This window comes from Penicillium manginii (assembly GCF_028828005.1).
Source record: "Penicillium manginii strain IBT 31320 chromosome Unknown utg000001l:1.0-3466041.0:1.0-3467806.0, whole genome shotgun sequence".
NCBI lineage: Eukaryota > Fungi > Ascomycota > Eurotiomycetes > Eurotiales > Aspergillaceae > Penicillium > Penicillium manginii.
The window spans coordinates 895396-923094 of record NW_026643102.1 but is presented as its reverse complement, the minus strand read 5'-3'; the positions used below and the strand labels follow the sequence as shown (position 1 = coordinate 923094).

At 48.6% G+C, this 27699-nt stretch overlaps 12 protein-coding genes across 12 annotated transcripts; 5 read left to right on the top strand and 7 right to left on the bottom strand.

Annotated features, from left to right (window-relative positions):
* Positions 1-50: 50 nt before the first annotated feature.
* N7533_000344 (fungal specific transcription factor domain-containing protein) lies at positions 51-1466 on the top strand (the record flags this gene model as incomplete). The annotated part of the gene is made up of 3 exons (XM_057096994.1): positions 51-332; positions 406-1154; positions 1217-1466. The coding sequence occupies 3 exons, from the start codon at positions 51-53 to the stop codon at positions 1464-1466; spliced, it is 1281 nt and encodes a 426-aa protein (XP_056965487.1).
* Positions 1467-3310: 1844 nt separating this feature from the next.
* On the top strand, positions 3311-4197 carry N7533_000343 (uncharacterized protein; the record flags this gene model as incomplete). The annotated part of the gene is made up of 2 exons (XM_057096993.1): positions 3311-3666; positions 3717-4197. 2 exons carry the CDS (start codon positions 3311-3313, stop codon positions 4195-4197), a joined length of 837 nt encoding a protein of 278 aa, XP_056965486.1.
* A 1488-nt stretch (positions 4198-5685) lies between these two features.
* Positions 5686-7080, bottom strand: N7533_000342 (uncharacterized protein; the record flags this gene model as incomplete). Its single annotated transcript, XM_057096992.1, has 1 exon — positions 5686-7080. The coding sequence occupies one exon, from the start codon at positions 7078-7080 to the stop codon at positions 5686-5688; it is 1395 nt and encodes a 464-aa protein (XP_056965485.1).
* Positions 7081-7295: 215 nt separating this feature from the next.
* On the bottom strand, positions 7296-8745 carry N7533_000341 (FAD-binding oxidoreductase; the record flags this gene model as incomplete). Its single annotated transcript, XM_057096991.1, has 2 exons — positions 7296-7786; positions 7848-8745. The coding sequence occupies 2 exons, from the start codon at positions 8743-8745 to the stop codon at positions 7296-7298; spliced, it is 1389 nt and encodes a 462-aa protein (XP_056965484.1).
* Positions 8746-9493: 748 nt separating this feature from the next.
* N7533_000340 (serine hydrolase domain-containing protein) lies at positions 9494-10948 on the top strand (the record flags this gene model as incomplete). The annotated part of the gene is made up of 6 exons (XM_057096990.1): positions 9494-9584; positions 9640-9895; positions 9943-10060; positions 10110-10193; positions 10264-10764; positions 10826-10948. The coding sequence occupies 6 exons, from the start codon at positions 9494-9496 to the stop codon at positions 10946-10948; spliced, it is 1173 nt and encodes a 390-aa protein (XP_056965483.1).
* Positions 10949-11293: 345 nt separating this feature from the next.
* N7533_000339 (uncharacterized protein) lies at positions 11294-13156 on the bottom strand (the record flags this gene model as incomplete). The annotated part of the gene is made up of 2 exons (XM_057096989.1): positions 11294-11927; positions 12885-13156. The coding sequence occupies 2 exons, from the start codon at positions 13154-13156 to the stop codon at positions 11294-11296; spliced, it is 906 nt and encodes a 301-aa protein (XP_056965482.1).
* A 922-nt stretch (positions 13157-14078) lies between these two features.
* N7533_000338 (Zn(II)2Cys6 transcription factor domain-containing protein) lies at positions 14079-16624 on the bottom strand (the record flags this gene model as incomplete). The annotated part of the gene is made up of 2 exons (XM_057096988.1): positions 14079-14270; positions 14333-16624. 2 exons carry the CDS (start codon positions 16622-16624, stop codon positions 14079-14081), a joined length of 2484 nt encoding a protein of 827 aa, XP_056965481.1.
* A 1274-nt stretch (positions 16625-17898) lies between these two features.
* On the bottom strand, positions 17899-19194 carry N7533_000337 (flavin monoamine oxidase family protein; the record flags this gene model as incomplete). The annotated part of the gene is made up of 3 exons (XM_057096987.1): positions 17899-18634; positions 18710-18894; positions 18997-19194. The coding sequence occupies 3 exons, from the start codon at positions 19192-19194 to the stop codon at positions 17899-17901; spliced, it is 1119 nt and encodes a 372-aa protein (XP_056965480.1).
* A 1322-nt stretch (positions 19195-20516) lies between these two features.
* On the top strand, positions 20517-21902 carry N7533_000336 (saccharopine dehydrogenase family protein; the record flags this gene model as incomplete). The annotated part of the gene is made up of 1 exon (XM_057096986.1): positions 20517-21902. One exon carries the CDS (start codon positions 20517-20519, stop codon positions 21900-21902), a length of 1386 nt encoding a protein of 461 aa, XP_056965479.1.
* A 699-nt stretch (positions 21903-22601) lies between these two features.
* N7533_000335 (uncharacterized protein) lies at positions 22602-24098 on the bottom strand (the record flags this gene model as incomplete). The annotated part of the gene is made up of 4 exons (XM_057096985.1): positions 22602-22786; positions 22855-23179; positions 23239-23483; positions 23564-24098. The coding sequence occupies 4 exons, from the start codon at positions 24096-24098 to the stop codon at positions 22602-22604; spliced, it is 1290 nt and encodes a 429-aa protein (XP_056965478.1).
* A 751-nt stretch (positions 24099-24849) lies between these two features.
* N7533_000334 (alpha/beta hydrolase) lies at positions 24850-26217 on the top strand (the record flags this gene model as incomplete). The annotated part of the gene is made up of 4 exons (XM_057096984.1): positions 24850-25177; positions 25229-25369; positions 25434-26014; positions 26080-26217. Coding segments are annotated over 4 exons (1188 nt in total), but the record flags the coding sequence as incomplete, so codon positions are not given.
* A 659-nt stretch (positions 26218-26876) lies between these two features.
* Positions 26877-27347, bottom strand: N7533_000333 (uncharacterized protein; the record flags this gene model as incomplete). Its single annotated transcript, XM_057096983.1, has 1 exon — positions 26877-27347. One exon carries the CDS (start codon positions 27345-27347, stop codon positions 26877-26879), a length of 471 nt encoding a protein of 156 aa, XP_056965476.1.
* Between the last annotated feature and the right edge of the window lie 352 nt (positions 27348-27699).

Below are 27699 nucleotides of genomic sequence, written 5' to 3'. Positions count from 1 at the left end.
CAAAAGAATCGCTGCTGAACAGATTCCTCAACGTGTATATATGCTCTCCTATGCGCCGGATCTTTCCAGTGATCGACCCGGCTCTCTTCTCTCAGACCATCCAAACGGCGTATTCGGATCGCATCTCACCTGCTGAAAAGTATAGCGCGCAGGCATGCATACTAGCTTTTATGGCTATGTTTTCCTCTCTCTACCATTTCGACCCAGGCTACCATGGCGCTGAACTTCCTCCTATTCCCCGCGATACTTATATTGCACATGCGACCGCATTTCTTCCAGCTATTGTCCAAGAATCTCTCAACTTGGATGCGTTACAGACCGCTATCTTACTGGTTAGCTTCCACTGCTTCATATTTGCCTCGAAGCTTCCTTGTCCATCCCTTATAACTAACCTTTATTATCCAGGCAATAATCAGTACCCTCGCCGGTGAGATACAAACTGCAGTTAATCATACTTCCATTGCTTCCCGCCTTTTAATGGCGGTCGGAGCGCACACAATGTCGGATAATATTGATTGGAACGGTACTTCACAACCAACCGTTAGGCAACATCTTCGCGCTCTGTTCTGGTTTTGCTATTCCCTCGACAAAGATCTGGCTCTCCGAACCGGCCAACCGCATTGCCTTAGGGACGAGGATTGCATCACCAGTATCCCTTCATTGTATGAAGAGAACTTCCACTTGTGTCTAGACTACTCCCCAGCAAGCACTGACACAAAAGCCGGCGGCCCTATTTTCCCATGCAACCTGCGTCTCAGCAAAATCAAGTCACGAACATACGTAGCCCTCTACTCCCACAAGGCTTTTCAAAAGTCTGATATCGACATTCTCCGCTCAATCCGCGAACTAGATGAAGATCTCGAGTGTTGGAGAATGTCATTACCGGAGAGTCACCGACCGCAGCTCTCCTTTGCGCCAAAACAAACGAAGCCCAAAAACACATACCTGGTCCTAACACATATGAACTACTATTGCTGCGTCAACCTCATCCACCTTGCCTGTAGCCGATGTAGTGCTTGGCGCTCAGGCCCCTCGCCGTTGACAGAAATGTCAAATGGCCTGCAATCCAGCCTATCACTATCCGTGGAGGCAAGTCGTTCTCTGTTACTTTTTCTTGACGACTCAGAGCCCCGAATGAGTGCCGCAAGCTTCTGGTACGTCTGTCCCAAAGATAGCATTTTAGAGCATCTTTGCGTCTGACAACTATATTTAGGAGCCTCCCCTTCTACCTGATGTCTGCTGTGATAACGGTATTCTGCAACCTGAATCTGCCTGAGAAACCCGATGCTGAGAGTGCGAGACGCGATCTCTGCCTTTTGGAACTGGCCGAAACGGCCACAGGTCGTCTTTTCCTCCGACGAGACAGTGCTCTTGGGAGAGCGAGTGATTTAAAACCTGTGACGGGGTCTATATCTGCATTGAGGGAACATGCCGAGAGGGCCGTTTTGGCACAATCCCTGGGGTAGAGGTCAAATATCTACGAGATACAGGTTTTTACTAGAAAGAGTATTCCAAACTCGTCCGCTTTTTCTTCACGAGTCGCATGCTGGAGGGTAGATAAGTTCATCTAATGCGATTGCTCGATTCATACCTATATACATGCAGGCCTGAAAGCCAACTACGGATACATAGCATCAGGCGTTGAGGGGCATAGCCGAGGGCTATAGATATACCTTTTATAGGTCACCTGGACCCGCAGACCAGAACCGTGGGGAGTGTTTATCATATTGAAAAAATTTCATTGTTAGGCTGCTTTTTCGCATATTGTGAACGTAATAAATTCTGAAATTGACAATAGTCTGACTAGTAGATACGTGACCTGTTGATGTGAAGCAAATATTCTAAGTCAACCTGATAAAGCTAGGAGATGAGGAAAGCTGTGTATTGTGTAGAGAGCAAGAAGCGAGCGAAACTAATACTAATAGAAGACAAAGGCAGCGAGCAAGCAGCATCCTAGATGCCTGAGGCAGTGTATACTAGTTAGCCTCAGCACAACCAAGCAAAAATAAAAGTAGACAACGCGAGAAAGCTTAAATACCAGACATCTCACCGATCGATAGCGTGATTTAGCCAAGATGGAATGTGAATTGTTCCCAGGTCTGATGACCGGAACTAGTCATAAGTTCCATGCCCCCGAGCTTTTCAGAGCACCCTAAGTGCCCATTTGTATGAGTTCATCTCCCTGCTTTTCAATCTGGTGTAAAATAGCCTCCTCATACCAGGGTAGTTTCCCGTGTATAAAGTACGGATCGTGTAGTCCCTGGAGATACGCTGGACCGGTCTGAGAAACGCTATCGATCACGCCATCTACAGCCCGCACCTCCTGCTCCTTACTCCAATCATACCCTAACTTCCTTAGCAGCAAGAGCATTCACTTCTGCAGTGACCAATACCGGGCATCCACGCTCCCGTTATCGGACGAGATACATAGTGACGTTCACAGCACCTGCATTCTCTGCCACAACATCCGCCCCTTGCTATGCTATCCCTAATTAGTTCCAAACATAGAAATCACCTAGGACCCTCTCCGAGATTGTGGTAAATCTTCCTGAAAGGATCCTCCGGGACTAGAAACTCTGCCGTGTGTAGACGTTCTTCATTCTGATATATGGCAGTTTTCAGATCCTCCAATCTTTTCTCAAGCCCCTTCAAAGACCTTTCCTCATCGTTGAGTTCTCTCTCCTCACGTCACTATCCGCATTGCAACGGAGATTTCTGTTACGCGTAGACGCAATCACGTTGACCTGATCAAGACTGCCAAGCAGGGCCGGGAGATGCTTTGAGTACTACATCTATTTCGGACACTTAAGATTCACGGTATTCATGGATACGGATGGGGTAGAGATAGCCTCAGGCGCTTCAATCAGTTCGCAAAGTTAATACTAGCATACTATTTTTGGGATAGAATATAGATCATTTCATCTCACTATTGAGTGTTGCAAGCTATGCTAATGATTTGCAAATGAAATTTCGATGATCTCATAGTGATCTTTCCACGATTTTCATATAGCTCGTCAGCTTCCATGTTCGGTGTCGGCGCTGTCGAATTTGTAAGAGGGTGGCTCCTGTCGTACTAGTCCTAGTAGGAAAAGTACACAGCTCATAGTAGTAAATATCCCCAAAGAAGGTACCTGAACCATAGATCGCATACTTCCCAAATAGGACTAGAAGGTCGATGTATACTGGCAGGCACGACTTTATAAAAACCCCCGGGGTGCTAGAATCTTTCTCATCTCAACTAAATACCTTTATCATTGAATACTAGCACCCGCAAGCACTCTAAATATACAAATCACCACTTTCTACAAAAATGTTCCACTTCAGCGCCCAAGAGTCTCCCTTACACGCTGTCACCGGAGACTGGACTCTATATCCCGGCTGCCTCTCCCCCCACGGAGCGAGCATAATGAAGTATGAAGACGAGGACTCCCTTCCGGATCTTACAACGCCCTCTCCACGGGAATATGTTGATACGAACGATGGTTTCGTAAGCTGCCCTATCACACGAAACACGATCATCGCCGGCGACGGGGAAATCCCAACGGTGGCTGTTGAGTGTATTGGCGAAATTTCCGGACATAGGCTTGCATCCAAGGCGATCTTCGAAGTCATCTACAATGGGGCAACATGCATTGCCAGATGCTGGGGACTGGACGGATTCGATAAGTACGTATAACCTGACAAAACCCCACTGGCAACGCAACTAACGGAATCAGGTACGCGATCGAATCAAGAATGTACGAGACTATCGAGCGGCGAAAGAATAATGGGGTTGACGTGCCAGACTGCTTCGCAAGGTGTTTTTTCACCGGTCAAATTATGTGCTCGAGTATTTTCCCGGAGGGATATATGATCGTCTTGGAGAAGAGGGATGGCGAGGTGGTCAGTGATATCTTTGAGGAGTTGAGCTATGAAGAGCAGATGGTCCTTCTTCAGGGAGCTCAGGAGGCTATTTTGGTGCTTGACGAGTGTGATATCGAGGTTACTAGCCCGGGTCTTTTTGAGGATATGCTGTTTTGTCGACAGACGGGACTGACAACCCTGCTTGATTTTGCTTCGTTGTGTGAGACAGGGGATGGGGACCTCATGGATGAAAGCGAGGACTCGGATGAGAATGAGTCCGATAGGTCGGCTACTTCGGATCAATTTGCTATTAGCGATGAAGATTATGAAGCTTCTTCGGAGGATACTGTTTGAGCGTAAATTTATTGGAGATGGGACTTGCTACTAGATGATGATAATGTATGAATGACATTGAATTTCTATATTTGAAAAATACAGTCTGCGTGGCACATCGGTGGCCACCGGAGGTAGAGAATTATGTCTGAAACTTTCTGAGCAGTATTGAATACCCAGATGCTCAGCCCTAGGGGATTGTTTTGGTTTTGGAATGGATGGGGTCATGGAATTCCTTCTGGTAAAATATGATAAAATCCCAGAGTACAGATTGGAGGACATTCTTTCAGTTTTTCTTTTTGATTTTACCATTAATACTAGTATCTGAGGGAATCCAACTTGGTACCCTACCTGCGCAGGTGGTCAGATACCTGGTACCCTGGATTGTTAGGAAAAAGCGAACAATGCAGGTATGGAACGAACTGAGGTTTTTACTAGTAGTAGTACTTCCTGCGTGGACACCTTAGTCATCTACTTACCTAGGTAGGCATCCACGCCATGTACATACTATGTAGTTTCTTCCTTCTGTCGCTTCTCTCTCTTCTTCTTTCTCTCCTCAATTCAATCAATGTCGCTGACGCTACTACATCGCCTACGCGTGTATCATATCTGGGCCCTTACAAGGTACCCTACTCGCCGGACTTAAATCCAATCGAGGAGTTTTTTGCTGAGTTGAAAAGCTTTATCAAACCTAACTGGAGTCACTACAAAGTGGATCCCGATCAAAGGTTTAATTTTTTTTTCTTGCATGATGTATTGACACGGTCGGTGCAAAGAAAGAGAGTGCTAGAGGCTACTTTCGACACTCAGGCTTGAAGATAGACGTCTGCGGAACTTGAACACAAGTTTACTTTGATTAGCACTCTAGCCAGATAGAAAGGTGTTACTGTATGTAGCTGTCTTTCTGTAATGTGCTCACACATTCGGGCGAACATAACTAGCAGTCGAGAATAAGTCAAGTACCAAACCCAAGCCTCCTTGGAACACCCCTGCTTCACTCCATCTTGGCCCCCACCTTTCCTCAGAAAAGCCTCAGTTGCTGTCATACTGTCGAGACTTGGATCACTTGCAATACTAGGTACGACAATGAAGTAGTATTTTTGACGTCAAAGACATTGATGCTCTCGACTTGGTCTAACAAATTTTCACAGCTGCAAGTGAACCGTACCCAGCAGCCCAGTGAAGAGGAGTTCGTTCGCACCTGTCCCGCTTATCGATATTTGGCTCGTGTTTCAAAATGAATGCGCGCTTAGACGCCAGTCGATCAGGATGATCTTCACGAAGCGTTCTCTCTTTCACTGCGACCATATGCTCAAGTAGCTGTACAGGCTGCTTGATCTACCAGTTGGATTGATAGGCACGTGCGAGTTCGTGCTGAGATGCTAGTCGATCAGGATGTTCTTCACCAAGCATTCTCTCTCGCAGGACCCACCCACCAACGCAGACATCTAAACTGTACATCATTTTCTATCCTAGGAACTAGTCGCATATATTTAACGATACATAGCTTCATCCTAGAAGTAACCGCCGGTCGTTCTGAAGCATGTGCAGTAGCCAGAACGATTGGTTCCCGCTGTCTCGGCCATCCCATATTTCTTCAAGACCTTGAAGGGCCAGTAAATTTGTAGGAAGGCGATTCAATGAATAGATGGCTCGAAGCCTGTGACGCACTTGATCGCGCAGAAAGTGATTTGATCCCGACAATTCGGAGCCAGCTGTGACAAGAGGGAGAGCTTGGAAATTAAGGTAGTTTGAGGTTGCAGGAATTTGCATCAGATGGCGGACTGTTTCTTCGGCGTATTGTTGAATCAAATATTCTTGCGTTTCAGACGGGCCTGGATCCGCGAGACAACTACTTTTTGCATGCGCACGGGCTCGATAAAGGAAGATGAGCCCGTGCTTGCGGAATGCTTCATATAAGTGGCCCAGCCCGGGATTTGGGGGGCTTGCCTTCCAGGTAGTCAGTTGGCCCTCCAAGATGGCTTCTTGCAAGAGATCGCGGTTTTGTGGCGAGTCAAGGATATGTCGGCAGTACCGTCCGACATTTCCTATCATAAACAGTAGTTTGCTACATGTTCCATACATTGGATGGTGCCAGTCTCCTATCCTATGCACTGTATCGGACATATTCAATAAATTGAGTCCGTCTGGCTCACACGGATCTACCAGGAACGAACTGCATGCGTCCCAGTAGAGATACATCCCCAAGCAGAGCCTGAAAGCATGGTAATTAGTCGTCGACATAGATGTGTCCTGGAGCATACTCTTTATTAAGGCACGGGCACCAAATAAATGCTGCTTGCCATAATCTGTCATGTCAGAATCAGCACCTTGCGCCAGAGCCAGTAACAAAATAGTCAAGAAGTGTGCTGTAGGCGCGTGTTGACTTCGGTTTATCTCTCTTCGAAGGCAGGCTATGGCTTTGCCATGTTCCTCAAGGGCGATGATGGGGGCGATGGCCGAGTAATACTGCTCGTGGTTGGCACTGACCGATTGGATAGCATGGAGGAGTGCGGGTGATTGGGTGATGTATTCCAAAGTTAGAAATGGAAATGGGTTATTTTCAGGATCTATGACCAATGTCTGGCTGACTTTCTCCAGCCAATATTGCAGTAGTCTTCGATTAACAAGTGTGCTAGGTTGCAGTGAGAGCCACGGCGTCTCAACTTGCCACTGTGATGATCGTGGGGCTGACGAACAGACAAGTCCTTGGCGCTGGCACCGCTTGCATATCGGATAGGCCTCGTCACATTTGACGCGCTTTGCCTTGCATTCTCGACAGCCCAATTTGCTTTTGTTCCGCCGTGGTCCCGCTAGGGGTTCGTGCTCCTGCTGCGTGCTCGCGCTCGCGTTTGAGGACGAGCAAATTCTCACTTGCTTGAAACGAAAGCCGGGAAAAGACATATCCAGTCAGATGGGTTGATGGCCACCTGTACTTCCTCTTGCATTCAATACTGGTAAAGACCCTGGACACTAGAAATTGGATCAGATTGGTAACTGGCTGTGGCTGTCGAAAACGCGGGATGGCCACATCACGTGTAAATTAACTAATCATCCACCAAACGGGAGCCTAAGGCCACAATTGTTTTTCTACACAGAATTTCTATATTCAAGCACATTCAGCCTGCTTTGAGACAGGGCATCGCATGGCGAAATACATCATTCGGGTCCAGTTGTGCTTTCAATCGCCGCAGTCTTGCGGCTCCCTGTTCCCCAAAGAATCGTTCTACATCCACCTGATCAGGGGGCCAAAATGCAGGGAAACCTCCTTCCAACGAGAGACCGTTCTGATCAATTGCCTCCTCCAACCCTGTGACCCATTTGGCTGCATCCGCAAGCTCTTGTGTATTAGCCTGGCCTGATCTAGTTCCACCATGGAGCCCGAGAATGACATGCTGGTGCCGATTCGGAAACGCCGCCCCGACATTATCTGCGACTCCATGTCGAACGCCCCTACCATGGTTATAATGAAAGATCACAGCGGACAGCGGATGTGGTGGAGGGCATCGTTCGAGGATGGCACCAACCTTCCGATGTATACCGTCAATACTTCGACTGCGCAAGAAGGTTCCTGATGACGAATCACCCAGGCCGTAAGCTGCTGGTGTAGCTGAATACCAGGTCAGGTTAGCTGGAATTTATATACTGCGTAATAGAAGCCTGGAGCTTACTCTCCGTGACCGTGTTTCCCAGTACCCTGCCAGCCTGCATCATCTGCTCAAGAAAGCTTTTCGCAAGCGCAAGGTTTCCGTCGACCGAAGTCCAACACCAAAGAAAAATGAAACAGGGCTCGACCACCGGCATCGGTGACATTTCTGGATTCACTGCAACAGCATCTCCGCTAAATTCATCAGGAAAGTCATCCTGTAGGAGCTTTTCGATCCTATCCATGACAGATGCGGCCTCGGTCAAGGGGAAGGCTAGAAAGCCGGCATATAGTTTAGGTACTGGGTACGCCTTCACACGAAGCTCCGTGATGATGCCAAATGTGCCAGCCCCAGCGCCGCGGAGTGCCCACAGCAATTCGGGATCTTCGTCGGTATCAACAACTTTCCCCCCGGCCAAAACAACCCGGGCCGCAAGGATCTGATCAACCCCAAACCCGTACGTGCCAACGTAGAAGCCATACCCTCCACCACAGGCCCACGATACATATCCCACGGATTTTGCCTGTCCAGTAGGGGTGAATAATCCGTCGGAATTAAGTGCTTCCTGCAGGGCGCCGGAAATCACCCCGCCACCAACGTGCACGCTGGTTCGGTCCGGCTCGACGATGACTGAGTCCATCGCGCGCATGTCGATGAGAATTCCCTCGTGAACCAGGGAGCGACCGAAGAAGTCATGACCACCCGAGCGAACAGCAAAGGGAATCGATTCTTCGGTACAGAATTGAACTAGCTGGGAGACCTCTTGCTCGGTCCTTGGCCGCGTGCAAACTAGCGGTTGCTCGCCCAGTGCATTGTTATATCGATCGAGACAATCCTGATAATTCCTGCCTCCAGTATATATCGACAGGCTCGGCATGCGATGCCGCAAGCAATCCTGGACAGACGTCTCACCCTCGATCATGTTTAATCAGGAAGATTTTTGGTCCACGACCGGGTGAAAAATTGGTTTGGCTGCGTTGGCGGGGGAATAAATCGAAGATAAATCTGTTTTATCAAGTCATGATGTTAGACATTGATGATCTAGACTTGTACTTGGAACTTGATGGCAGTGACATCAGTCATTTATGACTAAAAACTTGGACTTGAACTTGAACTTAAGGCATCCGTACTCTGCTCCACAACCCGCCGTGGACCTTAAACCGCCCGCCCCACTAAATATTTTCCGTTTTAGGACAGATAGCGAGGGTTCATCCGACTCCGCCAATTGGCTTCTTCATGATTCGGGGAGTTTGACTTCGCAGATGTTGAGACCGATGACTCGACGGTACCGCTTATCCACAACTTGAACATCCTCACCGGGTGGAAAAGGAAAAAATACTGGGTACTACTGATGCAGGTAGCTCATCGTGACAGACTTCCCCACGTCTTTGCCTCTTTCAGCCGTTTTGCGACGTCTGAGCTTAATTTATCGAATTGCAGAACTAACGGTATCACTGAAACGGTCAGTTACACGGCCGCTCCAATTATATTTACCATAGAAAACCAGAAGAGAATTTAATATCATTACTAAAAAGCAAAGGGGGGCACTAAAATCACAAAGTGTGAAGGCAAGGCATTTGACGATTTAAATACAATGCCCTTTCCATTGAAAATAGAAACCTATTCTCTCAAGGCAAACAATCTGAAGACCATACGGGTATATCGTAGCAATGGAGTTCATTGACGAAGCTGTCCAATCCTTTCTCCATCAGGATGGAGAACCCCTGCCTCGCATCACCCTTGGTGCCGTGAATCGAGATGGTTAGTTCCATAATTGAACAGAACAATTGTCTACCACATCAATAACAATTCCCAGGAACCCTCCACTACGCGAAGACTTTCGGTGGTGACCAGGGAGAAATTCGCAGAGCTGACGATGTGCACTGGATTGCGTCCGCAACCAAATTTATCACAAGCATCGCGGTCATGCAATGCGTCGAAAAGGGGCTTTTAAACTTGGACGCAGACATTTCTGCCATCCTACCTGAGTGGAAAGACCCCAAAATTTTGACCGGATTCAGTGAGAAGAACGAACCTCAATTCAGACCAGCAAAACGCCCTCTTACTCTTCGGTATGTTGCACTTCAAATCAATAATGTTGCATACATCCTTCTCACAGAGTCTTTTCAAGACTCCTCTTGACCCACTCATCTGGAATGGCCTATACCTTTATGCATCCGCTTTCGACGCGCTACCAAGAGCTGGAAGGCGACCGACCTCTGTTCCTGCAGACCATTGTATGTCCATTCACTGCCGAGACTTGGCGCACTCTACTAAACAGAATAGCGAGAGTCTTTCCATAAGTTTCTGGTGTTTGAGCCCGGAGAACAGTGGATGTATAGTCCTGGACTTGAATGGGCTGGGCTGATGGTGAGTATCCAGCCGTACAGAGAACGTTGGAGAATCCACAGAGACAATTAGCTGACAGAACAACAACCAGGTCGAGCAAGTGACGGGCCTCAAACTGGGAAAATATATGGAGAAGAACATGTTTGAACCAGTTGGAGCCAGGGACGTTACCTTTCACCTGGATGAGAGAGAGGATCTCCGCACTCGAAAGGTGAAGCTGTGGGAACGAGATGATCGCCAACTCAGAGAGGTCACTGACTTCTGGATGCCTGACCCTGTCGCAGACGACATTGGAGGTGGTGGAATATACACAACTGTGCCTGATCTTCTCAAGATCTACCTCGGAGTATTGCAGAACAGACTGCTCCGGCCCGAGACTCTGGAGCTGATGTTCAAGCCAAACCTTGAGAGCCGCAAGGGCTTGGATAACCAAGAAGACCATGCTCTGGCAAATCGCAACGCAATTTATAACGCCGTTCCTAGCAATATCCCTGCTGACTACGGGCTTAGCGGCCTGCTCAACACGATCGATGTGCCCGGCGGCCGCAGTCAGTATTCACTGTCTTGGTCCGGACTCCCCAATTGCTACTGGGTAAGCATTGTCATTGTCTTTATGTATCCCATCTATGAACTTGTAGCTGACATCAAGATAGTGGGTCGACATGAAAAAGGGAATTGCTGGTGTGTACTTGTCCCAACTTTTGCCTACCGGTGACCAAAGAGCTGTCGACCTTCTGGCTGAGTTCGAGCGGGCCGTTTATACCGTCAAGGAATGATAATGCCGCATTCTCACCATTCAGGTGCGAGTGCTTGAGTACCATGTAGATTAGAAAGAGAGCTAAGAAGTCTTCGAATACTACAGCATCTGTTGCACCGCATATAACACGCGACAGTAGGTCACCATCCAGGGTGCAAGCTGGCAATATCTAGTAATACTGGTCGCGAAGACACTGTCATACTCATTTCTAATTTCCAATTTGATTTGTTTAACTATATGTACTCTCGAATATTCAAAATGATTGCTCAGTACTGTCCCTCGATCGTCAGGGCTCCAGTCTTGGTCACCAGATACTCGTTGACTGCAACATCCTTGCCACTCCCCTTTCCATATCCAGACTCCTTCATACCTCCAAATGGCGACTCGGCGGCTGATCCATTTCCTGCAAACTTACTAGAACATTGTGTTGCGCACAAATTAGGAATAGAACTTTTGAAAATGTAGCACATGAGCGTTTGAAGAAAGCGCCACGATGCATGCGCCGAAGTCGAGGACCGCCTTCGGTCGGCTCGATGACGAGATCTTCCCAGTGGGTGCAGACGTGAGTTTGAGCTTTCCACAGACACTTCTGTTTCAGGAGAGGGTCGACATCGACTGTGTTATTAACGTGCTTCAAGAGCTCCACTTGGAACGTGCCAGGTTCGAGTGGCAACATATCACAAGGGGCCAGCACAATGCCAGCCAAGAAGCCTGCATCCTCCGAGAAACCCGCCTTTTTCGAACCGATATCAAGTAGCCAACCCATACGGGATGCGAGCTTTTCGCCCCACAAAATATAACCGTGCCGTGACACAGCAATCCAAGGAAGGCCGTGACCCCAAAGGATGACTGGTTTGCCAGAGGGGACGCGCCAAGCGGATATGACTGATCTCGCGTGGATAACATCGTACGGATGTCGTTTAAGACGTTCGGCTCCATTGATCGATTTGGCCGCGAGGTAAACACCGGTATCAGTGAGGCGGGCGCCTTCCGGCAATCTCTATGCGACGATCCGTAACTCATTGGCGGCTTCGGAAGAATTCGGGTTGTCGGTTTTTGCAAAGGGCATCTTTCGATCGGCCTCTTTGCCTTCGCGTGAGCGTCCAGGGTGCGCACTTGAAGGGCTTAGCTGGATAGGCTATGGGATGGTCTCATCTGGTCGGGCCTCGACCTCGGCTGCGTGTTAGACGGCGCATTTTGCTTTCTTCTTAAGCAGGAGCTGGAGAAGAGCTTGTTTCTGTTCGATCGGCCAGACCGTCACTCCCCTCGCACCAGAACAGCCAAGTGAGTTGTTAGTTGAGCTCGCTCCAATGGAGGTTGATGGGAAGAAAACTCACCGGACGTAAGAGAAGCAGAAAGTTGAAAAGTGAAGAAGGGGAGAGTGGAACAAGGCATGTGAAGAGAGGTTGAAGTGGAAGAGATAAAGAGGAGGAAGAAAAGAAGTGAATGGAAGGGGAAATGGTAGTAGCTACCCGATTAGGATGAGGGTAGGCAACAGTCCCGTGATGAACGGGCACTACTCAGTGGACACCCCATTTGGCTATCTGAACACCCTATCCTGTGTATTTAGAAAAGATGTTGCGTGTGAATTACCACGGGGTAGAAGGCCGATCTCGACACTCCCATTCCCGCCGAGTACTGGTCGATTATGGAGAAGCTCCACCCGGTCCCCCAAGCGCGCAGCTGCTAGTGCAGCGGCAGATCCAACGATACCACCCCCAACGACAACTACATCAAAGTACCCAATATTGACTGGGGTTTGCGGTAGTCCACGAAGGACCTGCCTCCACGCCCGTCCAGCCTCGGGTGGGGGAGCCTCAGCTTCCTGACTTAGAAAGATAGCGTCATAGCGTGCGCAAAAGCCTGTTAATGCGTGCAATGTGAGTCTTGTTCTGCCTTCGAGTGGAATCGTACCGCCGTATTCCCATGACCAGTCCTTGTCGTTTGCACCGAACTCAGGTTCATGTGTTTTGCAGTTGATCATCAGAGTAAACCTCCCAGGATGATGACCTGGATCCCAGTCCTTGGCGCGCACCCACACATGATATGAACCAGGTGAAGTATCAACGGAGGTTGTTGCATCTGCGACGGGCAGCCCGTTGCCGTGAGCTAGGAGATAGGGTGAGCCCTTTTCTAGATCGAACTGGAATTCCATCACCCTACCGCCAGAATTTTCGAAACTCTCGGCTTCGACCAAGATGGCCGGTTGATAAGTCATGAATTCCATGATTCCATGTGATTTGTCTCAATGGAAAAGAGTCATAAAGACCAGAAAATTGAAATTTGGGTTGCGTGTTGGTAGATGATGCCCAGCGCTAGGTTACGTTTCCCTCCTTCCATCTCAACCCTTTAAATACAGGTAGCGGGACAGGAATTGCAGAGCCGAGATAAAGATGGTTCAAGCACCGATCGCCCTGGATTCCCGCAAGACCTAGGCTATGCCATAGAATATCACGAAAAGACCGAACCGTTGACCCGCATCGATAGTGAATTTACGAGAGTGGTAACCGAAGGGTTGCAAAGATACGATATTTTGTAACATACTAGTAATGTTACCGTCACGGTCACGGTACGCCTCGGTCCCAAAACGCCGGGCTTCCGCAACTCTACCGAGCTGGCTGCCTCAAAACACAATAGTAAATATGATAAATTAGAACTTCAAAACGCAGTGGCTACTGCTATTTGAGAGCTTACTTGAAGATCTAGTAATCAAAATGGCATTATTAACGAATTTTCACGGTATAAAATTGAAAAACGAATTCTGCAGCAGAGATATAAATACTGATCCCTTGTCCAGAAAAGTATAAGCATGTTTCGTGAACCTTTCAAATAATGATCTAGAACAATTTTCAAAATCGTACATTACTCTCTATATCACCATTAAAGAGGAGACCTACTATATAAGCAGATTGAGACCTTGTAAGTCATGTTCAAGAATAATGTAGGGCGGCCAGCTCGGTAGTGAAACACGTTAATCACGTTGAACAACCTCATACTAGGATGTTATTGAACATGCCGAGGATAATGGCTGACCATTTTACTTTCTTACTATAATGTGGTGCGAGGCTTCCATCAAACTTCGATTGGCCACTTTCCCACCCCCAGTTACTTAAATGAAGCTTTGGAGACTAAGCGCCTAAGCGCATCAATCATGCCGCAACTGAAATGTTGGGAAAGGTGGTAAGAGATTTATGAAGGTCTTGCAAAGTTCCAAGGCACGTCTCCAATCTACTCGCCGTTTTTGACGCCCCTCTCATATCCATTTCGCGGACTCGACCAGACACGTCATCGGCAAAGGCCCTTGCAGAAAGTGTTTGTGCTTGCACAACCATTACCGGGTTCTTGTCAACCATGTCAGCCATTCGAGAAAAGTGAATATATAATTCAAGGGATTCGAACTCACGGGACGTGCTCCAATATCCTGAACATTGAACTTTGCCCCACCATTACCTTGAATCCCAGCGCTCGATACTCTCCCGCATATGGCGGCAAGTGTCGAAATTTGGACTGCACTCATGGATCTTTGGCTTTGAAGACAAGATCGAGTGGAATCAAGAATATCGCAGAGACTAGTCTTCTCTGATGTCAGGGGCCTCCCTGCAAGGTCCTTCTCGAGATTCTGCATAGTTTCGTGGAATAGAAGAACACCTAGATCACCATCGTTCACGCAAAATGCAAATATACGTCGAATTTCGGATGAAGACTGTTGAAGAGATTCGATCGATTTGCCGTCAAATATACCGAAACTTGATCTCCACAGTACCACGAGGTTCATTGTTGCCTCGTAGCGCGATGCGATGATTTTGTAGTCGGCCTTTCCAGTACGAACACTCTTAGCAACCAGCATAAAAGATGCCACGGCCCTCCAGAGTAGAATAAGCAACAGAGCTGAATTTCTCACGGCATCTTTCACTGTATGAAAACTTCTGCTGCTGCATTCGAGGGCCATCAGGGTCTGCCGCTGTGTCATAGCCCGGGAAAAAATTGAATTTTCTATGTCCTGATCTTTTTGTGCATTGACTGAAGTCGCTAGATCCGGCGCTTGAAGAGACCGCATAGTTCTCCGAGTGCCTTTAGGATTGATATCAATAATGGCTTTAATAGGCATTGGGCAAATCGCTCCGTGTGAAGTGGCAATCACCGCATCGTTTGTGAAATTGGCCAGCCATTGAATTGCACCGATTAACTCGACAATCTTTTCTTTCTCATCCGGCGCCAATTTGCAAGACCTTTCTCCCGCTGAATATAGGGAGTTGTCCTCGACATCTTCAAGATGTCTGGTTGCCTCGGCACAGAGCGAGTCAAGGCGACGAATCCCTTCGCATAGTACGTATACAGAATCTCTTTCAGAGAAATAGTCTTCCTCGGGGCTTATTTTCGGCCAGATAATTAGCCCAAACAATGCCATCGACAAGGAGTGTCGGAATGAGTCGGTGGCCGCCATATTTTCAAATATCATCTCTCTGGCTTTGCGCCAAGCAGCGGTGGCAAGGTCACGGCTATAACTTGACGAATGATTTCCTTCGATGGTGAATTGCGATGCAGTGGCAATGGCAACCCATTTGTATGTATCATTGATCGATGCGTCACGCAGTGACGCGACCGCGTGCGGGACTTCATTGTAGATTTTGCAATGGAATATGGCGTCCAATAGAGCGACTGTGCGAAATGCATGGGGTGATGCCCCGCTAGAAGACCAAAGATCTTCGTCAGACACCGTTTCCCAACAACTATTTATCCACTCTTTCGCTATTTTCAAATGAATCGCCAAATTCCGACTTCCACTCAACGGTGCCAAAGCCGCAATACCCATATTGTACTGGGGCGGCATGCTACCCTGCAGGAGACATTCAGAGATGGGCACATCACACACATCGACATAAAGATTGAAATATTGGAGACCTAGCTTGCGTGAATCGAGCTGCCTGGAGAGATTTGTTTCCACTGCTGATATGCCCTCCGGGATAGGAGGCCGCAAGCGATATGCAGGTTGCTCTTCGGCATTTATGTCGCCTGCTTCAGCCACGTTAGAAACCATATTCGCCCGCTTTTTGGCCTCTCTTTTCGACTTCCTGCCTGCCAGCCAAGTCACTGTGCATCTCATTCCACGGTTATCGCATGTTGAACAACTGGTCGAAGGACTCTTATGGCTGATTCGAACCGTCAACGGCAAGTCGCAGGCCTTCTTTGATGACCGGCATTGATCACACGAATGATTTTGTCTCCGCTGTTTTCGAACTTGGGGGCTTTCTGCTGTCGGGCGTTCGTTGCCTGTAATATCCCCCATATCACTGGTCGCAGTGGCAGGGCTGGTTGAATCAAGAGGCCCACCGATGGTGTCTCTAGGTTCGGCGCTTTTGGTTCTGATATTTGGAAATTGGATGACTTCAGATTGCTCGTCGATGCCGGGTATGAGTGAAGCGCAATACTGCTGCTGAGCAGGATCAGTCATCATGCTCCAATTCTGAAGTTCATGGCTTCGCTCATCTTGCAAGCCAGTCTGATTTGATGACAGGAACGCAATGTAGTTCGCGAAAGTGTCTGCCGCCATGGATTCATTTGTGAACATGCCATCGAAGCTCACACTATCGAGCAGCTGCATAGGCGGTTCGGCTGCTGACGTTGATAGGAGGATACTGGACTCGGATACTTGAGCTTCGCCTCGTGGGCTGTTTTTCAAATGTGCTTGCGACATGGCATTTGCACTTATGGACCAATTTTTCACAAGATGGCAATGTGAAAATTAGAAAAAGGGATGCTCAACAGATCCTCTTTAACTGAATGCTGTCATGTGTGTGCGGGGTGTTTAGGGTTTGGGGGGCGAGGAGGGAGTAAGTGGCTCAACCAGAAGACCGAAAGGCGTAAATCTGGAGATCTGGGGTTCATGCGGGGAAGGAGGCAATATGCTTCACTCGAATGGGAGCTGCCGGTAGATCGATACCAGCGGTATGTAATGATACACTGATTACATATCATTATGTTGTAATTCAGTTCATCCTATGTATCTCTCGTGTACGTGCGTCTTCACAGATTTTCACATTCACTAGGAGGGGCACATCATAGACTAGTTAGTTTCTTAACTTCGAGGAATGGCGATCCAATCCGAACTCCACCCCGCTCTTTTACGTTCTTCCAGCCGTGACATTATCGCCAGCAAGTGATCTCGACGCAGCTCGCGCCACAATGCAGGTCAAAGTTTCCGCCCACTTCGGAGCCGCGGAACCGCCGGATCCCGCGGGCTCCGAACGAGTTGGATGCTGCCTGAAGCCAGCTTGAACTTAAAGAAAACCTTGACTTGCAAATAAATTCCCAGTTGATTCCTTATGCTGTATCATATAAATTAAGCCAGTCAGAGATCTGCGGATTTGGTATCTCTTGAAAACCTACTAGTACCACCTATTGGAATTGACAAGGTGGCAGCAGCAAAATAACCTGACAACTAGCCGAGCATTACTGGGGTAGTTAAAACGCACACTTTGACGGCGCGTAAATTTATACTTCATCAAAACAAGCCAAACCATTGCAACGAATCTATTTTTGCAAATTAGAAGAAAAATCGAATGCCGCATGGAGTTGGAACTTAGTAGACTCGGACTGGGGCACTGGCGGTGAGTTGGTTCGGTCAATTCGGTTGCCTAGGTAGACTATACTACTAGTAGTACTATCCGTGCAATGTGGTGACATCAGGAAGCTTCAAGTTGGAAGTTCAAGTTCAAGTTACTAGTACCTACTAGGAGTAGGCAATGGAGTGCCCGTGTCACGGTGGTAACAACTCGATACTAGTATGTTTTTGAAATTTGGAGGTTCCAAGGTTGTCAATATCGAGGTATCATGGTTGATTTCACGATGTGCTGAAGACGGAGTGGAGCGCCGGGGGTAAATTGATTTTCTAAACGACCTAAAACATTCGGACAAAACACAATTCAAATTCTACTAGTATATCTGATATATGATCTTACGAGACGCCAATTAATACTTACCACTGGCCAACCCAGAGGCAACATCGCGCGCTGCAGCTGCACCGGTCCCCATAGCGCCGTCGATTGAAGTGACCACAGGTAGAGCAATGTCTCCACCGGCAAAGTGAACACGACCATGAGGCTGGCGCATCTGGAGTGCGCCTTGCGTCAAATGTCCAGGCCGGTGCATCATCCAGGCGCCTTTAGAGAACTCGTCGGTGACCCAGTTGTGGCTAGCCGTATCGATCACTTGGATGTCAGGGACAAACTCTCGCAAAGCGGCTTGCACTGCCTCGCGGTCATCGGCACAAATTGTTCTCACATCGGAGCACATGCATAAAATTAGGGTATCTCCATTGTAGCGACTTTCAACTCTGGCTACGTTGATAGGGCTTTTGCTGACTGAGGCGAAGCCAGAAAAGGGCTGAATTTCACCTTTGACCCGCGCCCATATCTTCCCACCCATGACTGGGTTCTTTTGGTCAATCATCTGCCGCACGCGCGGAGGAATATCTGGTGTGATCTTAATGTCTCCAATGGTATTGAGTGCAACGATGACCGAGCGCGAATGAATCTTGTGGCCGGTACGCGTCGTAACAGTGACTTGTGATCCGTTGTCAGTGATAGAGCTGACAGGTGTCGAGATACGCAGCTCAACGGACGACTCCGCCATAATGGCATTGATCAGACGTTTTGTACCGCCATCAATAGCCCAGTAGCTACCTGTTTCGAAGAAGGCTTTGTAGCTACCGAAATTCGCAGCCACTCAGAGGAGGAGTTAGGAGACACCATGCGGGTTGTAAGCGTGAACCATGCCCGACAAAATTCCATCGAGGACTTCGCGCTCGTATGTGGGGATATTGAAAGAGTTGATGCGGTCCTCAAGGGTCTCTTTTTCTATTTCGCTGTTGTCCACCGCACCAGGCTCAAAAGGTGTCGGGAAGCGACGGCAAACGTCGTCAACGAGACGGGTGATGACAGGCTCCACAGCGACGTCGTGGTCACTCTACTTTCCTGAATGCATGGTGCCGTTCGCCAGCCAGTAGACTTTCTCAGAGCCGATGGGAGCCTTCACCGATATTCCATGTCGTTGCATTTCATGCCATACGTTTGTGTGTGACCAATGCACGTATGCCCCTCCGAGCTTCACCTCCCGACCAAAGGCCCTTTTGGTGTAAGTTCGCCCGCCGACTCTGTCTCGAGCCTCAAGAAGGATGACCGAATATCCCTCTTTGCTGAGGTCGCGGGCTGCCATGATTCCGGCCATGCCTGCCCCAACCATTACCACATCGAATGTATCCGTCATGTTTTATCGGTTCTGCTGTATAAAAAGCCCTGTGATATTTTGGAATTTCTCGCTGCGATAAGGACTCATAATATATCGATTTAACGTCGAGCTTAACAACTTGAAACTTTGAACTTCAGCAACCAAGATTTTGATTTCAGGGTTGATCCTCCAATACTACTGCTCATTGAGTATATATAGGTGCTATATATACCCTTGCCCTGGCGCTCGATACTATTTCTGACGTTCTCCATAGCTAGCTATACAAGGCTAATACTAGCACTGATACTAGGTAGCCCTGGAGGTAGTCCAGTTCCGCGGAGCCCGGTCGACAGTGGGTAGTAGTGATCCTACTCGTTGCTAGTTATTAGGCAACAGTCTAACTCCCGAGACAATTGCAGGGTTGGGACCTTCAGGTTGGAAGATCTGGGGGGTTCCGCGACCTCTACGGCTCCGGCGGCTCCGAAGGGCGATCTACAGTTTTGCCGCATAATTGCCTTGCTTGCGAACTTCTGATAGGCTAGATGTAGTGACTTGCCCGTCAATTTGACTCCGCTGTGGAACTCCGCCATGCCCCGAGCTTCGTTATACCGATGTGGGGGCTCACCCCGGGCAAATGGTCGAAGTTTCTCGCGAAGTTCTTTCATACCTTGCCCAGGTGGTAACCTAGGTAGACTCGGAGTTGAACAGCTATTGTTATACAATCCGCACCAACATGGATACAATAGGTTTACAGATAATATCACTGAATGGTTCAAATTTCCTACTATCTCTCCATTCTGGTAATGCAGTCGTGGGGCTGTTATATACCCCTGCGGATGCCCTTGAAGCTCTGATAATTTTCATACAGTCTTTTAGATTCCGAGAATTGTATACAAATCAGAATTAGGGAGCTATCTACCTCAATATCAAGCTCGGGAATAGACTGGTAGGGTTAGTGACTTCCAATCAAATTATGACCATAAACACTATGCATTTCAAGACATCCTCGTATTTTTGATCTTCTTATCGCTCGCATTATTGATTTTCGGACCCGCAAAATCGGCTCTTGTGTGTCGCCTTGTGAAAAGCGGAGCCACCGAACTGAAGCCGCGGCGTCTTGCCTGCCCCAGGAAGCTTCCACATCGCGCCAAGGTTCTATCTAGGATGCGAGTGGGAGGAGCGATCGGCCAACTTAGTTCGTAACGGTGGGGAAAACTTTCTCGTTTACTAACTCATCGAGACCGCGATGGGATATAAAAGCACCAATACAGTTTTCTTGTCTGACGGTCATACCCAAGCACCTCTTCCTTCCCCAAATATCCTAGGTCAAAACCCGATCGTCGGAACTATCATATTTTGCTATGGCTACCCTCTTCTCTAGCCCCAAGAGGGTTGTCTTCATCGGCGCTGCCGGTGCGATGTGTCGCATTGCCATCGAGCGCTTTGCAGCAGCCAAGGATATTTCGCTCGTTCTCACCGACATTAATGTCGGTCCCATTGATGTTCTCGCAGCTCAACTTCCTACTGGACGGGCAACTACCCTGAAGCTGGATCTCTATGATCGTTCCGCCCTGCTTGCCGCCACGAAGGGCGCGTCCCTCGTTGTCCTCGGCGCCGGACCTTATTCTAAGACCAGCGAGCCCGTTATTTCAGCCTGCCTTGAGAATAAGGTTCCCTACCTCGACTTTGACGACGATGTGGAAAGTACTACTGCAGCACTCGCCTTGCACGAGAAGGCAAAGGCTGCCGGTGTGCCGTTCTTCATCGGCTGCGGCGCGTCTCCTGGTGTCACGAATGTCATGGCTATCGATGCTGCCAAAGGAATTGAGAAGGTGGATTCGATCGATGTCTGTTGGCTAGTTGGTGATGAACGACCTGGAATTGGCAAGGCTGTTCTGGAGCACCTGATGCATATCGCCGCCGGTCCCTGTTTGACATGGGCCAATGGAAAGGCCACTGTCAACGAATCGTGGGTTGAAACCGGCTATGCGCCAATGTATGGTGATCACGGAGAGACACTCCTGCACGAAACTGCCCACCCGGAGCCTGTGACGCTCCCACGGCTCTTCCCTAGTGCCACTCGGATCCGCTGCCTTGGTGCACTGCACCCGGCACCATTTAATGGCATTTCCCGTGGACTCGGTAACGCCGTGAGGCGGCAACAGATCAGCGTTGACGAGGCCGTTGAATTTATTCTGAATTTGATCAACAATCCTAATCCGGCTGAAGGATGGCAGGGTGCTCTGGGTGGGGCCAGCGCGTACCTACGTGGCGGCGACGTCACACTCAACGAGCTCTGGCAGATTATTTCCAACGCTGCCGGTGGACCGTGGCGGCACGCTATGTATGGGATGCTTGAACAGATCAAGACTGGTGAATGCACCACTGGAGAAGTGCTCAGCTTCCTCTTCGACTCTGCTCGTGGCAAGATTGGGCCGTACTGCGGTGGCCTGACTGTTCGAGTCACCGGTACTCGCAATGGCATGCCGGTCGTTCAGATGAAACGCACAGGCCTGGCTGGTGAAGGCGCTGTTCTTTTCAAGAATATGGCTGCCATCACCGGAGGTGCTTGTGCCGCCTTCATGGTTCTGGCAATGGAGGACGATTCGAAGCTTGCCGGTGTTTTCGCTCCCGAAGATTGGGTTCAGCCCCAAGCTTTCTATAAGGCTCTCGGCCGTATTGGTGTGCCGTACAGCGAACTCGCTCATCTGCTTGAGGATCCAACGGAGCACAGCTCGCGCCTGTAGTTAGATTGCGATATTCGAAGAAATTACACCTGGGTTCCGCATTTGAATGGAGATAGACGATGCAGTTTGGCGACACAATTATCTACAATCACTATTTCCCGCACAGAGTCTCTTTTGACTGCGAGTAGCCGTGTCTTTAAACAATGACATTCTTTGATTAAGCTCCATAGTACCAATCGCCCTAGAAATTTCAAAACTAGCAAAACCTCTAATAGTGTTGTCGGATTCCCATAGGTAACCCTAGTAAATATACCTTCCGGCTTTGAGTTCTAGATAGTCAACGCCGTGACGAGGTTTTGACATAGGTTGCCCCGGGCTTTAAAATAAGCCATGGAACCCTGATCACGACATATTCATCTACAGTACTATATACAGCTGCTGGAGTCCCAAGCATTTGGTGCTGGATATTACACTAGTACGAGTTGGCGCACATTTTCAAGATAGGAGTGGCATGAATACTATGTAATCTGGAACGCAACTGACACTTCACCTATCTCGTTTCTCTTTCTTTACCTTGACTAGTATTAGCATACACTATGGTGAGACGTGGGAGGTATGAGCCCTAGGGAACGACATGCAAATTTCTCCTGATAGCTAAGGCAGAGCCGTTCTGAACAGGACTCTTTGGCATATCATAGCCTTTGAAATATTTGACGTAGGAGTAGGATTGAACGGGATGTGATCAATTTTCTAACTCAATCAGACAATCGCCTTCCGAGAAACGAGAAGGCGTGAAATGATATATAAAGAACTAGCCGCCATCAAAAGTACCGCCGTAAACAATTGCATGGGGAGATAGTTAGTGCCGCCCGTGTTATCAAGCAACTTTCCGGCAATCGGTCCCATGCCAAGAACAGCAAGCGAAATTACACTTATACAGAGCCCTATTAGCACGAGGTTAGGGTCTAGTTCAACATCTTTACAAACGACAATGAAAGCTTTGTAGATTTACCGTTCCATGTACCGATCAGTTCTGGCTTGGGTGCCAAGTGGGAGATGCACGGCGACACAAGCGCTTGGAGGGCGCCGGAGAGGAACCCGTAAATAATACTCCATACGACAATACCCGCATTGTCCTTAGTTCCAATCCAGCCAAAAGCCGTCACAGCGCAGCCGAAGGCCACCAATGTAAGTGCATTAAATTGGCCAAGACCGTGATCGGATGCCACGCCGAAAATGTAACAACCGAAGAAAGCGCCAGTGTTCAGAATTGACGACATGTAGAACGCCATGTTGAGGGAAGTGCCCCATTGCATGGCGTAGGGGGTGATGTAGAACTTGATGAGAGAAACATGTTAGTACTGCGAAGAATTTGATCGCGGATCCGGGTACAGACATAAGGAATGTAGATCGCAAAGAAAAATAAGAATGAAGATAACGTGAATAAGCAGGTCCGTTTATCGGTCAGGAATTGCTTCACAGGGATCGGCTCCCGAGGAATGTCAGAGAAGCGTGGATGAACCATCAATGTGGCGGCGACCATAAGGAACAACTGCATGAAGCTAATGGTGCGGAGCGTCCACCCGAGTGACAACCCGTAAGTGGTAATGAGGCGATCCACGAGGATTGGCCAGATGACACCTGTCCGAACGGCGGAACAAGTTAGCAGCGGATTCTATTTGGCGACCCCAACATGACCGGGGCCAGGAAATTTCACTTACCGCCGATGTTTTGGCCTGACATAACCAAGCCAACGACGAATCCACGTTTCTTCAAAAACCATTGTGATTGAATGGCAAGGGCTGGGGTGAAAACTAACCCGAATCCGATGCCACTACAAATTCCTTGTGAGAGGACGAACTGGTAGTAGGAAGATGAAATTGATGCCATCATTGTTCCGAAAACCATGAAAAATGTCCCCAGAGCAAAGGGCCATTTGGGCCCTCGTTTGTCGGACAGGATACCGGCCCATATTCCCAGGAAAAAGCAGCCAAAGGCTTGCAGACTTCCGATCCAGGATATATCACTGGCACTCGATTTAGGTAGTGTCACCTCGCTATAGTAGCTTTGGAAGACAGAAAACGCACTCAAAAATCCGATACTTGAGATTTGTGCCAGCAGCCCAGCAGCCACAGTGAGCCAGGCTTGGTAGCTACCATCTGGAAACATGAGCTCCGTGGAGGCGACCTCTGGGGACTGCAATTCTACCTCTGACCGGCCTTCCAGGTCCTGCATCTTTTCATGGTGGTATGACATGGTGCACACGAAAACGTGGTCGATGAGGGTAGAAACGAAGGAAATCGGGATCTCGCTGTTTTAGATCGAGCAGGGCATGTATAGCAGGCAGCTATACGTATCATAATACATCAGACTCCTCTCTGCAGCTAGAGAGTTAAGCTTCGTTCTGAGACGCTTGCGTATTTCGTGTCCCCACTTTCCCCGCACTTTCCCCGCACTCGAGCCAGTCACCCGGGTCCATCCTCCGGAGCCGCGGCGACTCTAACTAGGTTTCCAATAGGCTTCGCCAAGGCCTAGATCACACCAATGCTTAAAAAACATCCATTCATATTCGATTGGGGAGAACAGTGGCCGAAATGTCCGCAGTTACTCACTACGAATCGATTCGTTGCCTGGGAGCCGATATTTGTGATCCTCAAAGGGCTGATACAAAGGAATTAGGCTCCAATCGATGAAAATGGGCTACTAATTCCAGTCCGGGATTGGGAGCGGAACCGCTGGCGGAGCCGTGTTCAGCTTATACAACCGATGTGCTCGGCTTTGGATTCCGCACAAAGGTCCCACGAAATATACCCACGTGTAAATTTGCAACCTTGGAAGTTAATTGCTCATCTTTAAGGGCAGTGTGCAGATGCCAAAAATGGCTTTCCATCACAGAGCTCTGATCAGTCAGCTTACCGTAAACCTGCGCTTGCTTCACTCTTAGGGTGGAAAAGTGATTTTCTTTTTCAGCTCCAAGGGTTACTATTAGGCTGCCATAGTTACAGCTTCTTCCTCGCCTTGCATCATCTCTCCATACACCCTATCGCCATATTCATATGGCTTCATTCCATCACTCTGTACAATTACGTTTGATGAAAGAGCAAAAGACAACGTTGTCCAAGCTAGCAAATACTGCTTCCTCCGTGACAACGCTGTCCTTTCTACAGAGGCTCGATCTGCTCCCAGCGCTAATCTCAATCCTGACCGTGGGCTTTCTCTCCCTTTTTACGGGTATCTTCCGAGGCAAGAAAGGGGCACCGAGCCTCCACCTCCACATCGCCTATGCCGTCTTGCGGAGGGCGACAACGCGCCTGTCCCCACTTCAGCTACAGCAAGTGCCCTCCTACCCGAATCGTTTCACTCGGTGCTAAAATGAGACAGATTAGTCTCGCCGTCGACGGAGGCCACGTACTTACAATATGTTCGGTCTGCACGGCTTCCTCCCCAGACAGTGGATTTAGGTGGCGGTGCCAAGGGTCACTGGCTCGGAGATCGGAACGCGAAGAAGGTGTTGATTTGGTATCACGGTATCTATCGAGCCTTTTGAATCTAGCTCACCCTTTCCTAACACTGACAAGTCCATGAATCCAGGAGGAGGCTTCTGCCTACCGGCTAGCATGGCCTATTTCAACTTCTTCGAACAGCTAATCGTGTCCACTCGCACCGCTGGTCATGATCTCGCGGTTTTCGTCCTCTCCTACACCCTGGTCCCCCACGCACAATACCCACGACAACTGGTTCAAGCGATCGAGGCGCTGCAGTATATAGTGACGGAAACACACCGCGGTCCAGGGGACGTGCTGGTTGGCGGAGATTCAGCTGGAGGAAATTTGGCAGTCGGCGTGTTGTCGCACCTGTCTCATTGCCATCCTGCAATCCCTAATCTGAAATTGGATCAGCCACTCGCGGGAGTAGTACTGCTTTCCCCCTGGACATCTCTGGAGCTAATTCCTACCGGGTCGTCCAACAACATCGGGGATTTGATCACGACGCAAGTTGCTGGTCCGTGGTCAAGTGGATATCTCGGCGACAACGACAGAGACTACTACACTGATGCCTCCACAGCCCCGTCGACTTGGTTTGAAAATGCCCTGACAACGAATATACTTGTGCTAGGAGGAGGTAATGAGATTATGAGGCCTATGATTGAGCATTTCGTGCAAAAAGTCAAGGTAACGCACCTGTCTCATCTCCTATCATATCAATAACCTAACGGAACTGACTGCGAAAATTCAAGCTCGGATTCCCATCAGTGGAGTTATTCTTTGGGGAGCGAGAGGCCCATGTTGCTCCCGTGTTCAATCTATATGTCGGGTCTAAGACGGAGACAGAACAAGGGATGAAACTGAAGGAGTGGCTCAAGAAGCTCCTCTAGAGAAGCTCCAACCCCTTGCGGGTTTGTATCAACAGCTGCGTCATGACCAGGTATTTTAGATGAATTGAAAATGCGAAGGATCTCCTGCTGTTTGTCATAAAACACGGCTGTTGCTCATGCTTCATACCTTGTGCATATATGATCCTTCATATTCCTTATTCCTCGCACCTTAGGTCCGAGTCCTCATGGGAACCAAGTTCAATTGAAAAAATGTATCCTGTGAAGTGAAGGTGACACTCCTGCGCAAAAGAGAACCTCAAGGAAACTTGCTGGCCATAGGAAAAGTGTATTTCCGCTAGACGGTCGTGCGTAACCCTGTCTGTAGGGCACCCCCTGGTGGGTTGCATGACCTTTTTCCAACTCCTGGTCCTCTATTATGTTCATCAGCAGCAAGCCTCTGACAATCTTATTCAACCCACTAAAAGAATCTAAACTTAAAATGGCGTGGATGATTCAAGTTCCGTCAACGATGTTTCCATCTTTAAAATTCAAAGCATAATTGTAAAAGAAAGGTCATGCAGACCCGAGGAACGAAAGCTCGAAGATATTGGAAACTTGAACTCAATAAAAGGACGACGGCATATCTGAAGGCCAAAGGAAAATTTATATCTCGATGTACAATGATTCAGCATAAATCGATTATACTCTCAATACAGTAGCTAGTCAGAGCGAGTCTCCAGAATGGAGCTGTGCTTAGCTGAGAGGGCTATCGTCTCTTCAGAAACAGGAGGCGACTTTAACATAAATTGTAAGAATTCATGCTCATCGGGTGTGGTCCGAACACCATTCAGGAACTCCATACAATCAGTTCCGATAGTTACTTTTGATTCATCGGCATATGGTGCTGCTTCTCTGTTTGGAATATTCTTTTTTTCGAGCTCCTTTTCCAGATCGGAGGCCTCCAAGGACTTCGAGATATCGTATCGCTCATAGTAGTTGGAGGAAAGCAGGGGATGATGGAAGTTGATTTTTATCAACTCTTCTGGGTTGGCAAGATGTCTCTTCCCCGGTAGCTTAATGCGAATGTCTGCCCCGCTGAGTAGGATCGACAGCTCCTGCGGGAATCTCGATATGCTCATTTTGTCGGCCGAGGACCCAGATTCGATGTAGGGATTCGAGACAACGATCATATTGGAACAAGATTCAAGACAAGGCTCATCGTTTTTTTGGTTCGTTTTTTCGCCCTTGAATCCATTCTTTCCATAGTTCGATCAGGCATGATGGTCGACCTCAGTTGGTGATATTGGTACCTAGGTAAAATCACAGTCCAGATTGTTCAAATGGCGCAAACCGGACTCGAAGATAACGCAACTAGGTGGGAGCTAATTTTGAGGGTAATAAATTGGTCCACTAACTCCAGCCAGGCGACAGTATAATCAAGTAGACCTTTGAAAGCCGCGTGGATGATGTTATTTGTCAAGCGGAGCCGCGCGTGGAACCGCTGCGTTAGGAACGTTCATCTCGCCGCTTTGCCTATCTCAA